At 40.6% G+C, this 13,953-nt stretch overlaps 1 protein-coding gene across 6 annotated transcripts in view; it reads left to right on the top strand.

The window, feature by feature from the left end:
* Positions 1–8,418, top strand: part of zgc:66433 (uncharacterized protein LOC321250 homolog) — a 52,179-nt gene extending 43,761 nt beyond the window's left edge. For all 6 annotated transcript variants that reach the window (XM_051419062.1, XM_051419061.1, XM_051419064.1 and 3 more), the window contains 7 exons: positions 53–587; positions 1,866–3,159; positions 3,334–3,437; positions 4,578–4,710; positions 4,805–4,923; positions 5,661–5,751; positions 6,749–8,418. In XM_051419062.1, the coding sequence (XP_051275022.1) occupies positions 53–587; positions 1,866–3,159; positions 3,334–3,437; positions 4,578–4,710; positions 4,805–4,923; positions 5,661–5,751; positions 6,749–7,230 (2,758 nt within the window). In that variant the 3' untranslated portion in view covers positions 7,231–8,418. The remainder of the gene's footprint in view (positions 1–52; positions 588–1,865; positions 3,160–3,333; positions 3,438–4,577; positions 4,711–4,804; positions 4,924–5,660; positions 5,752–6,748) is intronic.
* Positions 8,419–13,953: the final 5,535 nt, after the last annotated feature.

Here is a 13,953-nt window from a genome sequence, read left to right as displayed (position 1 = left end):
GTTTTTTGTTTTCTCCTTCTATGAATCTGACCCCCTTGATATCTGCTTCTAGAGCCACACCAGAGCCCCCTGCTGATCAGAGAGAGTACTTGCTGGACCCCCCAGGCATTGGGTATGGAGCCGTGGAGAACAGGGTTGACAGTGACTTGGCGCTGAGAGGAGAAGAAGATGGAGTCCAGGAAAACAGGGGGGAGGAGAGCTCCTTCTTACAGGAGGTGCTGAGCTCCTTGAAGACCCCCCTCGCGTCTTGCTCACTGGGCGTGGAGACTGAGGGTGTCGTCCTGGAGATAGAGGAGGAGGTGAAGGAAAAGGAAAGAGAAGACGTAGAGGTAGAAGAAGGCGAGGAGGTGAAGGAAGAGGAGGCAGAGGTGGAGCAGCCTGTCAGTTACCAGGCTGCTCCTGCTGGCTCCTTCCTGTCAGATCAGACCAACGAGGAAGAGGAAGAGGAAGCCAGCACTGCCTCTTGTCAAGATGTTGAAGAAGAGGAGGAAGTTGAAGATACAGAAGAAGAAGCAGTAAATGCAGAGGAGGAGGAGGAGGAGGAGGAAGAAGAAGAAGTAGTGGTGGAACTATTCAGTCGACATGGTGTATGTATCTTTGATTCATTTGTAATATTGTGATTGTAGTAGCTTTGAAACCAGAGACTTAACTTAAACCTCTCATACTTTCTTTTTGGGAAGGGGGGGTTCGTATGAGTGTTTCAAAGTGGGATTCATTCTCTCTCTCTCTCTCTCTCTCTCTCTCTCTCTCTCTCTCTCTCCCCCTCTCTCTCTCTCTAAGGCTGTTTGTTCTGCTCCATTTCTGTGCAGGTTTCATTCACAAACATGTCACCCAAGAGTAAATAGATTTTTACACCGCAGAGCTTCAAGTCCCGCTGTTGGAAATCAGCACACAAAAACAAATTTAGCAGTGTCAGTAGTGGCTCTAGGGGGTCTCTGAAGAAATGATAGCATATTTCTACGGTGTCAACACTGTCATAACAGAATGACACAGGGATATGGTTTGATAGTTTGATAGCCTAAAAAACGTCTTGCCAGGCACAGTCAATGGGAGGTGAAAAATTATATCCTACTAACTGTAGACGTTGTCAGGTTGCTCATACTCTAGTGCTTGTGGACTAAAATCTATCAACAAGCCTCGATGTAGGCTTCAATACACTCATATGTTTTATTTTATCATTTGTATTTTAGTCCATTGGTTGTCATATTTCAGCTCTAAATTAATTAACCATTTAGGCCTTTTGGGGGCAGCAAAGACATGTGTCAGCACAAACATTAACATCCTGTATTATCACCTTAATAAACAGATGCTTATTTACATACTCAGTGCACACAGAGATGAGTGTACGTCACTCGTCTGTCAGCTCAGTTTTGGGTCTCATTACTCCTGAAATATCCGCCTCTTTAGCTGCTAAATGCTCCACTATGTTCACCAGCTAGTTGCATCCATCTGCTGTTTGCTGCTGAGCAGGTAGTGTGAAGTGGATTTTTCTAATTATTATCTGAAAATAACTGCCTTCTACGTCCAAAAGGTGCTTTTTTTCGGTTGTGAAGGAAATATTTTGTTGTCTGTTTTCCTGCAGTTTTTCTGCCTCCACTCTCTCTTAAAGACACAGCTGTTTGTGAAGATTGAATCATGCAAAGCTGAGCACAATAGGTCTCCTTTAATATAAAAGTGTTGATTGTAGTGGAGAAAGCCAAACTGTCTGTACGTGACTCGTACGACAGATCTGCACCACTTATGAACTGGTGAATGCCATTTTTTATTCAATCACTCGTACGTGCCACTGACAAAAAAATCTGTTCAATCAAGCTCAATTGAAAAACTAAAATCTCTTTTATTTCCCTCTCTTCTTTATCTTCCAGCCCAACAAGGAAGGAGAGAAAGAGGAGGCAGAGGAAGTCAAACCAGAGGAACAAAGTGATACGCTCACAGGTAACACTGTTAACCAGGCAGAGGAAGAGGAAGGAGAAGAGGAAGAAGAAGGAGAAGAGAGTGAGGGAGAGGAAGAGGCGATAGAGCTGGAGAAGGAGCCAGAGGTGGAGGAGGAGGGACAGGAGAAGAGGGAAGAGGAAGATGAAGAGGTGAAGGAAGCAAGAGAGAGAGTAGAAGAGGCAGAGGAAGCGATAGAAGACGAGAGGGACAACGCAGAAGAGGTGATGGAGGTGCTTCCTGGTGGGTCAGATGAAGGCGTTAAAATGGCGCTGCAGGAGACGGATGAGGGCGTGGACGTGGTCGGAGACGACCCCGTGTACATTCCTCATCACCCGAGTGATGACGAAAGCTTTGGAGAGGAGAGGGAAGAGGAAGAAGAGAGAGTGGAAGAAGGTGTAGAGATCAACCACATGGAACAAAGATCAGACCAAGAGAAAGAAGAGGATGAAGAAAACCAACCTGATGAAGATCAAACTGAACAAGATCTGGAGCAGGAAGGTGTAGAAAACTACCATCTAGACGTAAAGCAAGTGGAAAAAGATCAAACTGAAGCCGCAGAACAAGCTGATGTTTCCTCCAAGCCTTCTTCTTTGTCTCTCCAAGAGTCCCATTATGAGACCCAGTCACAAGAGAGCGGAACCATCACTCCCAGTAAGACCAGCACTACCACTCTCCACATAAATCTGATCTCTCCAAGCTCAGAGAAAGTCACGTCTTTCTTCCCACAGTCTCCAACTGCCGCATGTCCCAAAGAAAGCGAGGCGTCTTCTCATGCTGTGGCAGCCACAGAGCAACATGTGGCATCCACAGAAGAAGAACCAGCTGACACCGTGGAAACCATAGAAGAAGATACACAGTTGGCCCTGGAAGAAGAAGCTACACCTCCCGCGTCTGTGGAGGAAACAGTCGGTTCAGATCAGAGTAAAGTCCGCTTCACCGTCGCCCCCGCCTGGCAGAGGTCACACTCTGTAGAAGATGCCAAAGAGAGTTCTCCCTCCTCTCCGCCCGCCTGCGTCTCCTCTCCGTCGTCTGCCATCGCAGGGCCTGGAGGTCTGGAGGCGGAGGCTAAGAAGGACCCGGAAGTGAAAGAAGAGCCAGCGAGTCCGGCTAAGGTTGAACTGGTGTTGAGTCCTGGGAGAGGGAGGAATGCAGGGACCACTGCTGCCAAACCACAAAGCATCACAACGCCGCCTCAGTCCCCGGTTAAACATCAGAGCTCAGAAGGTGAGGATGTAGAACATGTTTAAAGGCCCTCTAATGGTATTATTCTCAGTCCAGTGTTTCTCTTCTCTTTGCACTACATGCACTGAGAGTAGTCCAACATAAGGCAAGCTTTCTGTTGGAGTTAAAATAATAAAGTTTAACCACAGACCAACCTTTCCGCCCTCCCGCCTGCAGAAAGCTCTGTCATAGCGGAGGGAAACCCCGACAACCCGTTTGGAGTTCGGCTGAGGAAGACGTCAGTTCTGCACCGCTTCAGCTCGGAGGAGGAAAACACAGAGGTGATTACACGGACTTACACAGTGGAAAGAAAACTGTCATTCTTTAAAAAGCATTGAATACAGACGGAAAGACCCATTTCTCTCAGAAGCAGAGAGAGGTTGAGTAACAGTTAATTTCTCACTGCCTTTATTTGAGATCTAATAAAACTGGTTGTTGTACAACTGGTAGTGTAATATTTCTATTATTATTTATATTATTTATGTATTTTTTATATATATTCTTCCTTTTTACTGGAGTCAGCCTTAAAATAAAATAATAATAATTTCAAAAAGATGTTCAACTGTCTGCAGGAATCTAAAGTTCTCTTTTCTTTTGAGTAAAATACAATAAAACTGAACCATAGCTTAATGCTCCCTACCTAAGGGATTTGATAGCATTAAAGCTGTTGTAACAATGATTTAACTATAGATAAAATGACCGCTTATATGTGAAAGGTGGCGCCACGTCTTCCCTCAGCTCTACAGAGCGTTTTAGTGTCTTTATAGCCTTGGACACACTACAGACTTTCAGAGTTGTGAGATCTCTGTACAGTTCACATTACGCAACTTTCAGCCTTGTAATCGGGAGTTTCCAAAGTATGTTTCATCAGGCATTAATAACCATTAATAACAAGCACGTCATGTTTAATTAGGAAAGTAGTTTAAAAACATGCACAAAGGGCAGACTGCTGGAACTGAGCGGATTATTAGCCTGATCAGCCAGCGTCAGTAATCAATACACACATTATTAAACCATTTATCAAACTAACAATTAACAGCAGTTACATCAGACAACATTATCATACTACAGCAGTTTTCTAGTGTTTCTGTAGTGGTGAAAAGACGTTAAAAATTATACATATTATCAGTTTGAATTCCACTAAAAGCTCCGTGCACCAAACTCCCTTTAAGAAATCCGACATTCCTAACGTGTCCGTAAACTCTATAAGCACGAGCTAAAGTTGTGTATTGTGTGTACTGTTTATAAGTTTTGTGGTTTTCAGCTGCAGCAGGCAACTTTTTTTAGCTAAAAGAAAAATATATGTTGCTTTTACATTGGACTTCATAAACACTAATCTTTCTCTCTGTCACCTGGATGTGTAACAGCCGACTGTTCAACGTTTTGTGTTGAATCTTGTATTTATTTATTATCTTCTTCAGCCTCCCATCGAGCCACAAGCTCAACCAACCAGCTGTAAAGTTGACTCGCCGCAGCCAATCGGTGTAAAGCCCTCCATAAGTCAGCCAGTCAGCAGCAAGCCAGCCCTCCCCAAGAAACCAGAGCGCATCTCAGGTGTGTATACACACATAAACACTTCTGGAGGAGTAAACAGTGTAGAGTTCAACCCATGGTGTAACAGTGTGTGTGCGCTGTGTTATTGATTCAGACCCAGCTGCAGCTCGAGGTGTTTCCAGTGGATCTGAGTCTCCCAGCTGGATCTCTGTGGCCAAACAGAAACAGAAGATCTATAAAGAAAACTCACTGGAGGAGATTACTGTCAAGAAGGTAAACTGTCTCTGTGTAGTTGTGTTTCATGTGGACACAAATTCCCAGCAATGCTCTGAAGTGACATTGAATAACTGACTATTATGGGGGGGGGCCCACAATAACAAAGGCCTCATATTTCTGTGAAAACTGCTTTACCAACCTCAATAACTGCATGCAGGGGCAACGTGACATAAGAGTCACATGTCAGTATGATCACAACAACCCCAGAAAGTCCCTGCTTACAGTTCAGTTCAGCATTATTCTGTAATAATCAAGGAGACATAACTGCTTTGTAGCCCAGATTTGAGCTTAATACCAGAGACACAGTCTGTTAGTTACAGTCCAATATACCGAAGAAACATTTTTAACACCTTGGACTACAGATGAAATTAATATTTTAGCTAATTCTGGCATTGTTTCCCCTTGTTATCTATATGTCCTGCTTGTTTACAAGTCTTGTCTGCTAATGTCGCTCTGTATATACCCTGTCTGTCCTTTTCCAATCTCTAAACTGCATGTTGTTTTTGCTTTGTTGTATCTTAGGAACCCTATTGAACTCCTTGGACAGGGACTTCTGGCATTATTTTTTACCACTTGTTAACAAAGCTGGGATATTGGCAGGCAAATCAAACTCTAAACAAGACATTAGATAATGTTTAGGTTTAGTTCTCCAGCAGTTTATTGCCCCCCTGCCTCCATGTGTCTTCACAGTACATCATCACACATTTATAACTTGTGCTGCTCTCTGTCATCAGGAGGAACAAGAGAGGAAGACTTCACTGCCAATGTACGTCAACTCAGCTGTAAGCAGGGAGCACGGCAACAAAACAGAGTCTACTGGCAAAGGTCAGGCACACACACACACACACACACACACACACACACACACACACACACACACACATACGGTCATTTGAAATAGCAAAAATGAATGTATAAAAGATTTATCAGCTGCAGCGGGAAGCATTTTAACAGGGTTTATTTTATTTAGTTTTGTCTAAAGCTACTATTTGTTCTGCAACTATAAGTAAAGGTTTTGACTGATGCAATGCTGCCCTCATCTGGACAAACTCTGCCACTACATCTGACCCAACAAAAATCAATTCACCTTATTTACATTTATACGGCATGTTCTCTGAGGTACTTAATGTTTGAATTGATCACAGATGACCGCTGGCTCACAAAGACATTACTGGTAAAGATGATAATGTATCAGAAATACAACTGTGAGATTTGTTTTAATTGCGGAGGAAGAGGGTGAAGCTAATTGTACAAGAAAAAATAGAAAAATAGTGTTGGTCCAGGATGTTTTATAAAGAGAAAAAACAATCCATCTGTTCTAGAAAATAGATCACCAGACCAATGAACTGTGCTGTTTTACATAATATTAATTGGTGTGCGTCAGCAAGACTAATAATTATTATTATTATTATTATTATTATGCATCTTTTCCTCACCTGTAACTCAAAATTATGCTGCTAATACCAACTGTGCATTAGCTCGTTGTGAAAACATGCACAGTGAATAATTATTTTTAGTTATATAATGCTTTAAAGGGCCCATTTAATGCTAGGTGGTATGACTTAAATTTGTGTCACTGTATTTTTTTAAGATTCTGGCAGATTCACAGTATTTCACTGTATGTATGTATAAATGAATGGGCCATTATATAGGTTTATAGTGGCTCATTCTACTGTTGGGAGACATTTTAAAGCCTCTATTCAGTCCCATAACAAGTACATTAAAATGTGTTTTCATATGATTATAGTGTTTTATAAAAATACCACTCTGCATGAACACACAGAAGCAAGTTTTGTTCAATGTGTTTCTCTTTTTCTTCCAGTGAGTCCAGAGATCAGTAAGTCTTCAGTGTCTGTAGAAAAGGAGGCCAGGAGGCTCGTTTCTCCTCCAACTCCAGTGCCATCTCAACCTCCTAAATCCCAGTCGCTCCCCTGCCCTGTCCCTCCAAAACCCCAGGTTCCCCCTGTCACTGCGAAACCCCCGCCCCAAAGATCCCTGTCACCCCCCACTCCGGTTCCTGTCCCCCAGAAACCTGTGTCTTGCACAAGCCCCCCTTCTCTCTCCAAAACGGCCACCTCATCCAAGACACCCCAGCCCCAGAGCACAACAGTTACCTCCCCTCCTTTTTCATCGAGAACCGCCCCGGAAAAGTCTGGTTCAAGAGCTCCAGGGCTTTCCGGCCAGAGCCCGTCCTCCCAGCGAGGCCTGCCTACCCCAGCGTTACCCCAGGACGAGCCACCCTGGATGGCCCTGGCCAAGAAGAAGGCCAAAGCCTGGAGCGAGATGCCCCAGATTGTCCAGTGACGGGCGCAGGTTGCAGTGAGGTCTAGTACGTGGGCCCCAGCTGGCTCAGAAAAGATCTGAAAGCGGCTTCATGTGAGCGCCTGAATGGACCACAATGCATTTGCACACAAAGAGTTGCTGTTTTCTCTTGTTTTATTATTTTTTTTACATCCTGGTTTCTGTCCTGGCTCAAGGCTTTGGATTGGTACAAACCCTCCAATCACAGCTAAAGACAGGCTCTTTCTTTAAGTCCTTACGTTGTACATTCATGTTTTCTAAATGACTTAAGTCTCACTTTAAGTGGATCCATTTTCTTTTTTCTTCAACAGTCTTGTGTGTTATAAGGTGCCTGAACGAGAGAAAAAAATACCTGTAGTCTCACAACAGTAAATATTAATTTTTATCTATGATTCCATTTGATTTCACTAAACATTTCAGGGAGGAGAAGAAGGAGACATTATTTTATAAAGATTTATTCACAGAAAGTTGGTTACAAATGAGGATAAAAAGTGTTTGTGTGTGTGTGTGTGTGTGTGTGTGTGTGTGTGTGTGTGTGTTAAAGCTCGCATTTTGAGGAAAGTGGAAAATATTGTGACCATAGAGTAACACAGGATAACATCCAAGTTAAGCTGAAGAAAAATGTGCTGATCCACAACTGCTGTCTGTGTGTCGGGTTCTTTAGACAAATAATATTTCTTGTAACATAATCCGCAGACGTTAAACTAATGATGTGTGTTGTGTTAGAGAGCGCTGAGTGTGTCCAATATGTTCCAGGTTTGTCGATGTAAATTATATTTTTAATTTTTTCTCTTTTTGATATTTTGAACCACAGATTATCTGTCAGCATCCTACAGAAAACCTCCGAATCTATTCAGGAATCAAGGAAATCTATCATCATGTTGACTTTCATGTGTTTTTAATACTTTTCGATGCATCATTATGTTGGCAGCATGTTGCAGATTATGAAACATTTTACATTGTAAATGAAACAGAAATCAATATATTGTTAATTAGCCACTCGGATGTTGGTTTTCTAAAGGAAAGAAAGTGTCACGGCTGAACGTTTTCTTTCTATCAATTAAATCTATCTATCTCACAGTAGCTATATATGTTTTATGCATTTTGTTTTATTTTGTATTGCCTTTTGAAAATTTGTCTTGTACATAAAATGTGCAGTAAAGAACAAAATAAATCTGTTTTTTTTCTGTGTTTTCTTGTTATCTGCCTGTATGTCCACGCTGAGTTTCTGCAGTGGAGTTGTAAAAGAATTACATTTTTATTACAGCATAAAACAACCGAGTGCAGCAATTTGAGTGTGAAAGTTAAAATGTAAAGAACACTCAGATGAAAATGAGAATGATTTTTAATAGAATACATTTTATGGTGATAATATCAGTATGGTCTCCAACAAAGTTATTACTGTTAACTAAAAACTAAAACTAAGTGTGAAAAAACCTTTTAGTGAACTGAAATGTCAAGGTGTTTGTATTGTAATACCTATATTACAGACAAATATCCCCCATATTATAGTAAAAATACAAAAACTAATACTGGAACTATTAAAAACTCAACTAAAAATACACATTTTAAACAATAAAACCTAAAGTAAAACAAGCAAACCCAGTCTGGAAACTAACTCAAAACTAATTGGAATTAAAAACAAAAATTAAAAACAGAATTAAGATTTCAAATCTTGATGCACGATGATGGGAAATTTATATTATGAAATAATATAATTAAATTACAGCTGATAGAGAAAAATGTAATTATTAATTATTAAATAATACATTAATGCTCACTAGATCTTTCTATTGTCTGTAAAAACTACAGGTTATAAACTTATTATTAAAATACAAAAATGTGAAATGATCAGCCATGAGAACCCAGTAATTATTGGCTTCTGTGACTCTGCAACCACAATTAAACACTTGGTAAACATTTTATAAACTGGTTCCAGTGGTTCATGCTAGCATTATATTTAAATTTCATTACTGTTTGGCAAATAAATAAATAAATAAATAAAAGGATTAATTATTTCCCCATCCACAGTTTAATCCCTGGGACTGTAATAAGATATAAGTAAAGATATAGGATTTACAGCACTTTGACTGCATTCCCCTGTACAGTGAGTGCTGGCATTCACGCAGGCCTATGTGACTTCCTCCTCCTGTGCGGCCTGGAGTTTGAGCCAGATGTTTGTGTGCGCTTGTGTGCATCAGTTGTGTGTACAGCATGAGCGAATGTTTGCATGTGAACGATTGATAGCCTGTGTGAGTGTATGCACATACAGGAAGCTGCAATCAGTGAGAGGGCTGCTTTTAACTCCCCAGATGTCTTTTCTGGGTGAGTTAGGTAACACCGCTGCTGCCCTACTTCTGATACATGCACTATTACACACACACACACACACACACACACACACACACACACACACTGGACCAGCCAAGATGTGCGATCTGTGTGTGAGTCCGTGCCAAGTATCCATAGCGATGACTGCTGGGTGCTGACCTTCTCATTTACAGGTTATATAACCAACCAACTTGGCAGGAATCACAAGCACAGAGGTGAGGAGACAAGTAGAGGAGGTGGGGGTATTAATGTCCACTTACAGTGCTAGGATCAGTAAAAGAAACTTTTAAAGACAGACTTGCACAAACAAAACAGCTAATAATGCTGCTGTGCTGCATTTTTAAACTTATTTATTCTAGTATTTATTTATTTTTGTCTTTTTTGTTCGTCCTGATTTCTTTATCACATCTGTTGTCTGAGTTGTTTGTAAGATATTTTGTCAAAGAGAAAGGCCTTGTCTTTACTGCAACCTAACCTGAATATGAGAATAATATTGTTAATGTTACGACAGGGTGTCTTTTAAAAACAATGTAATGCCAAACCACTCATGTGTGCATGGGGCTGCAGTACCCCCTAAGATATGGCATAGAGAAAACCATTAGTTTATTAAAATCTTTAAACTTTTTTAGTGGGATTTACATATACACTTGTATTTATGGCAAAAACAAGTTAGTTTACCACGTTTTTTTAGCCACTAAAAAGTTCAGTTTGTGTAAAATGTTGTTAATATCTATTAAAGGACCCATTTGTAGGATTTAGTGGCATCACATTGCAACATGGTGGCCACGAAACACGTGAAAAACACCCTTATCTAGTGCCAGTGGTTTATTCTTCTGGGCTGTTAGAAACATGGCTGTTCAACATGCCGGACTTTATGGAAGGCGACTCACAGCATCTGTGGATAAAAATGGTTCATTGTAAGATAAAAACACAACAATTAGTATTTCCAGGTGTTTACACACTACTGAAAACATATGTATAAATATTATATTTCAATTCTGCCAATAGATCCTAAATGTTACAAACTGGACCTTTAAATAGGATTTAAACTATCCCGGCCATTCAAATTAATGCAAAAACCATGAATGTCATGCCCATTGTACACATTTATTTTCAGAGGAGTGACCAAAAAAAGATAATTTTGCTGGACCAGTGTCACATATCATTTGGTGAAGTTCAGAGGTTTGTTTTTGTATCATCAGGAAACAACAACAGAACTGCTGAGTGCAAGTTTCTCAGTTTAACCAGATAATACAATATTAATTATGGCAGCACAGTCAGGAAAAAAAATCATATTGTGATTACGATTTTGATGGGAATGGTCATTTTTGCATCACAATTTTTAATTTTCCCTGAAAAAAAAACTGTTAAAAACATGATCATGTGACGTTTGTTGGGCTCTCAATAGAACAAGATGTGCAGGCCAGGACGTCTCTGCAGCTCTTGTGCTGTCAGATTGTTTGCTAAAGCTTCACTGTGTTGTTGTTTTTTGGACATGAGATGATACAACAGCTCTCTGGCAGCAGAGGAAGAGCTGGAGAGGAAGCACAGCAGCAGAAAAGACTCGGCAGGGCTTTGAGGTTTGGTCTGACTGACCCGACCTCGTTGACCTGTGTGTACGAACCCTGTGCCGGGTGAGGTCGGATTCTCACACTGTCATTGTTTCCAGTGACATTATAGCTGACCATTTGATCTCCAGTGTGACAATGAATTCCAATTAACAAGACAGCGACGACACCGGCTTGTTTGAGACTTGCAGGAAAAACTGACCAGTGCAGTCGATGAGGGCATTATCATATTTACAGCTGAAGACAAATTCAATCGTATTCTTCCCCTCAAAAAAGAATTCACATTAACAAGTGTCAGTCAACGCATCCTTGATACAGAACTGGCTGCCAGAGGAGAGACTCTGCTCCCAATGTGAGAGGACGGGTAGAGATACACTTTCCCACCTCATGTCCAAAGTACAAAACTTTAATAGGGAAATATTTCCCAGATATAACCAAAATATATCCTGAATTTGAATCAAAAGCATAATCTCCCCTATTTACTGGGAGAAATCCCCAAATGTGAAATGACTGCAGCAACAACCAGCACAAATAGAGATTAAAATAGAAAATAAATAATGCTCTTTGGCTGTTGTTTGTTTAAAACAACCAATGATTATTTTCATTTTTGATTAAACTGTCAATTATTTTCTCTATTAATTGATTGTTTGGTTCAGAAAATGCCAGAAAATGGTGAAAAATGTTGACCACCGTTTTCCAAAGCACAAGGTGACATTGTCAGAGGTCTTGTTTTGTCCACAACCCAAAGATATTCAGTTTACTGTCATAGAGGACAAACAAAAACACAACTTTTCTTATATTCATATGATTACACACTAATGAAAACATACCTATGATTATTATATACTATTTCTGCCAATAGATCCTCCTAAATGTTACACAATGGACCTTGAAAATCCACGAAGACCGACCAGTACTGAATCATCACGGTGAGTGCTGATTTGCATAAACAGGATAGATCCTAAACACCAATGAGAGCCTTTGATGACGAGTATTTACAGTATGCAATATGCTTGTCTCATTAAAGCCTCTATACCTCTATATTTAGAGGCGCTGGGATTGGCATAAGTAGGCCTTCAACCCTCCAAGAGTCCTTATACAACTGCAGCGAGCTGTTGCTAATCTGCAGTGTAATTATACTGAAGAGCAACAAATAAAAGGTTGAGCCAGGAAGGGAAGAAGACACTGCTCCTCGTCTGCCCTCTATCTCTCCTTCTCTAATACAGTTTGTCTCCTTTCTGTCTCTTTGTAAGTTTTCTAACTGTGACTGAGTGACCTACATTTGCACTGCTTGCATAAAGCGTCTTCCTGTCTGTCCAGCTTCCCCAGTCTGTCTCTGTGTTCATGTGTGTTTCATTCAGCCGCGCATTAACAGTCTGTGTGTTTTTTTCGGTGAGTGCGCAGCTCGAACATATTGGAGACATATGTATGTGTGAAAACAAGCTGTCACTTTCTCCGGCTGTAGTCCCAAAATGTGAAATCTCACTCTCTGCATCCACATGTAAGATTTCCTTCACACATTCTCTCTCGTGCTTGTTTTCTCTCTCTCGAAGTGTCAGTTTTGTTCTCTTCAACGGTCTTTTCTTGGCTTCTCACACTTGTTTATTCTGCCTTGTTTATCCCACCACACACCACCCTCCTCTGTCTCCACTCTGCTTGAATCTGCGTCCATCAGTGGTTTGCAGGCTTTTCCCCAGAGACCTTCTACTTCTGAGGAATGTTTGTCTTGACCCAAATGTTGTTGAAAGGTAACTCCACTAATGTGAGCTGTTAGCTAACTGGTTAATAACAGGATTCACTTATGAAATCCAACGACTCAGATCACGCTGCCAGCATGAACATATGAGCCAGTGTTGCATTTATCTAACTTAACTCAGCTCAACTTGAAATGTTACCCTGCTTCATTCCTCCTCGCCAACTACAGCTACATTTTTAACCCCGTCGGGCCCACTGTCCACATCAGGAGGGCAGTTATACACATTGTGTGCAACTAAAAAGCGTTTTAAATTACAGCAGAGAATCCAAAAATACCACATATGTCAGGCAGAATCTGAGGGGAAATGTGTATAAAAGGATGCACAATGAAGTATTTCTATTTGGAATAAAGAACACGGAGTCTTAGTTTTGAATATAGCTTCAATGAAGAGCTAAAACTGTCTGTGAACTGTGAAATTAATTTACCTTAAAGCTACTTAAGGGGGAAATTACAGCAAAGAATACTGAATGTTAAGAGGTTAAAATCACACAGTAGGTCACGTAAGGTCAGGCCAGCCCACATATCATATCAACACATGTGCACACACACTCTCTCTCTCTCTCACATAAACACATACATGAGAAAGACCTACAAGAGCTAAAGGCACAGTCACACACAGGTGGCAGTGGCTCCTTCACTGACACTAGCTACCTACCAGCTCTTTATCCAGGCTTAGAGCAGCTTTCAGAGCTGACTGACAAAATTTGGTTATTACATTATTATCTGGGATCTTTCTTCTAGGCATCCCAATTTATGTGCAGGTCCTGGCATAGCAAGGAAATTAACTCCAATATTAGATAGTAATTAGATTAGATCAGTATCATTTTTCGGTCATGTGGCCGGACAAAAAAAAGGTTTTCATCATGAAACAGGCTCAATTTTAAAACAGCAATACATAAAATGTTTAGTTTTGTTGGTTTAATAAGTAATACTAATAAGACTAATAAGCAGCTGTGAGCTACAAAGAAAGTCAGTTGTCATTTTGCAGATGCAGGAAAATAATATTAATATTAATTAAAATAATATGTAGTTTCTTTATTACAAAGAGTTAGTTGAGAAGATTGACACCAC

Source organism: Dicentrarchus labrax, unplaced genomic scaffold (genome assembly GCF_905237075.1).
Source record: "Dicentrarchus labrax unplaced genomic scaffold, dlabrax2021, whole genome shotgun sequence".
In the NCBI taxonomy this organism is placed as follows: Eukaryota; Metazoa; Chordata; class Actinopteri; family Moronidae; genus Dicentrarchus; species Dicentrarchus labrax.
The sequence above is the reverse complement of the archived record's forward strand: the minus strand, read 5'-3'. Positions and strand labels throughout refer to the sequence as shown.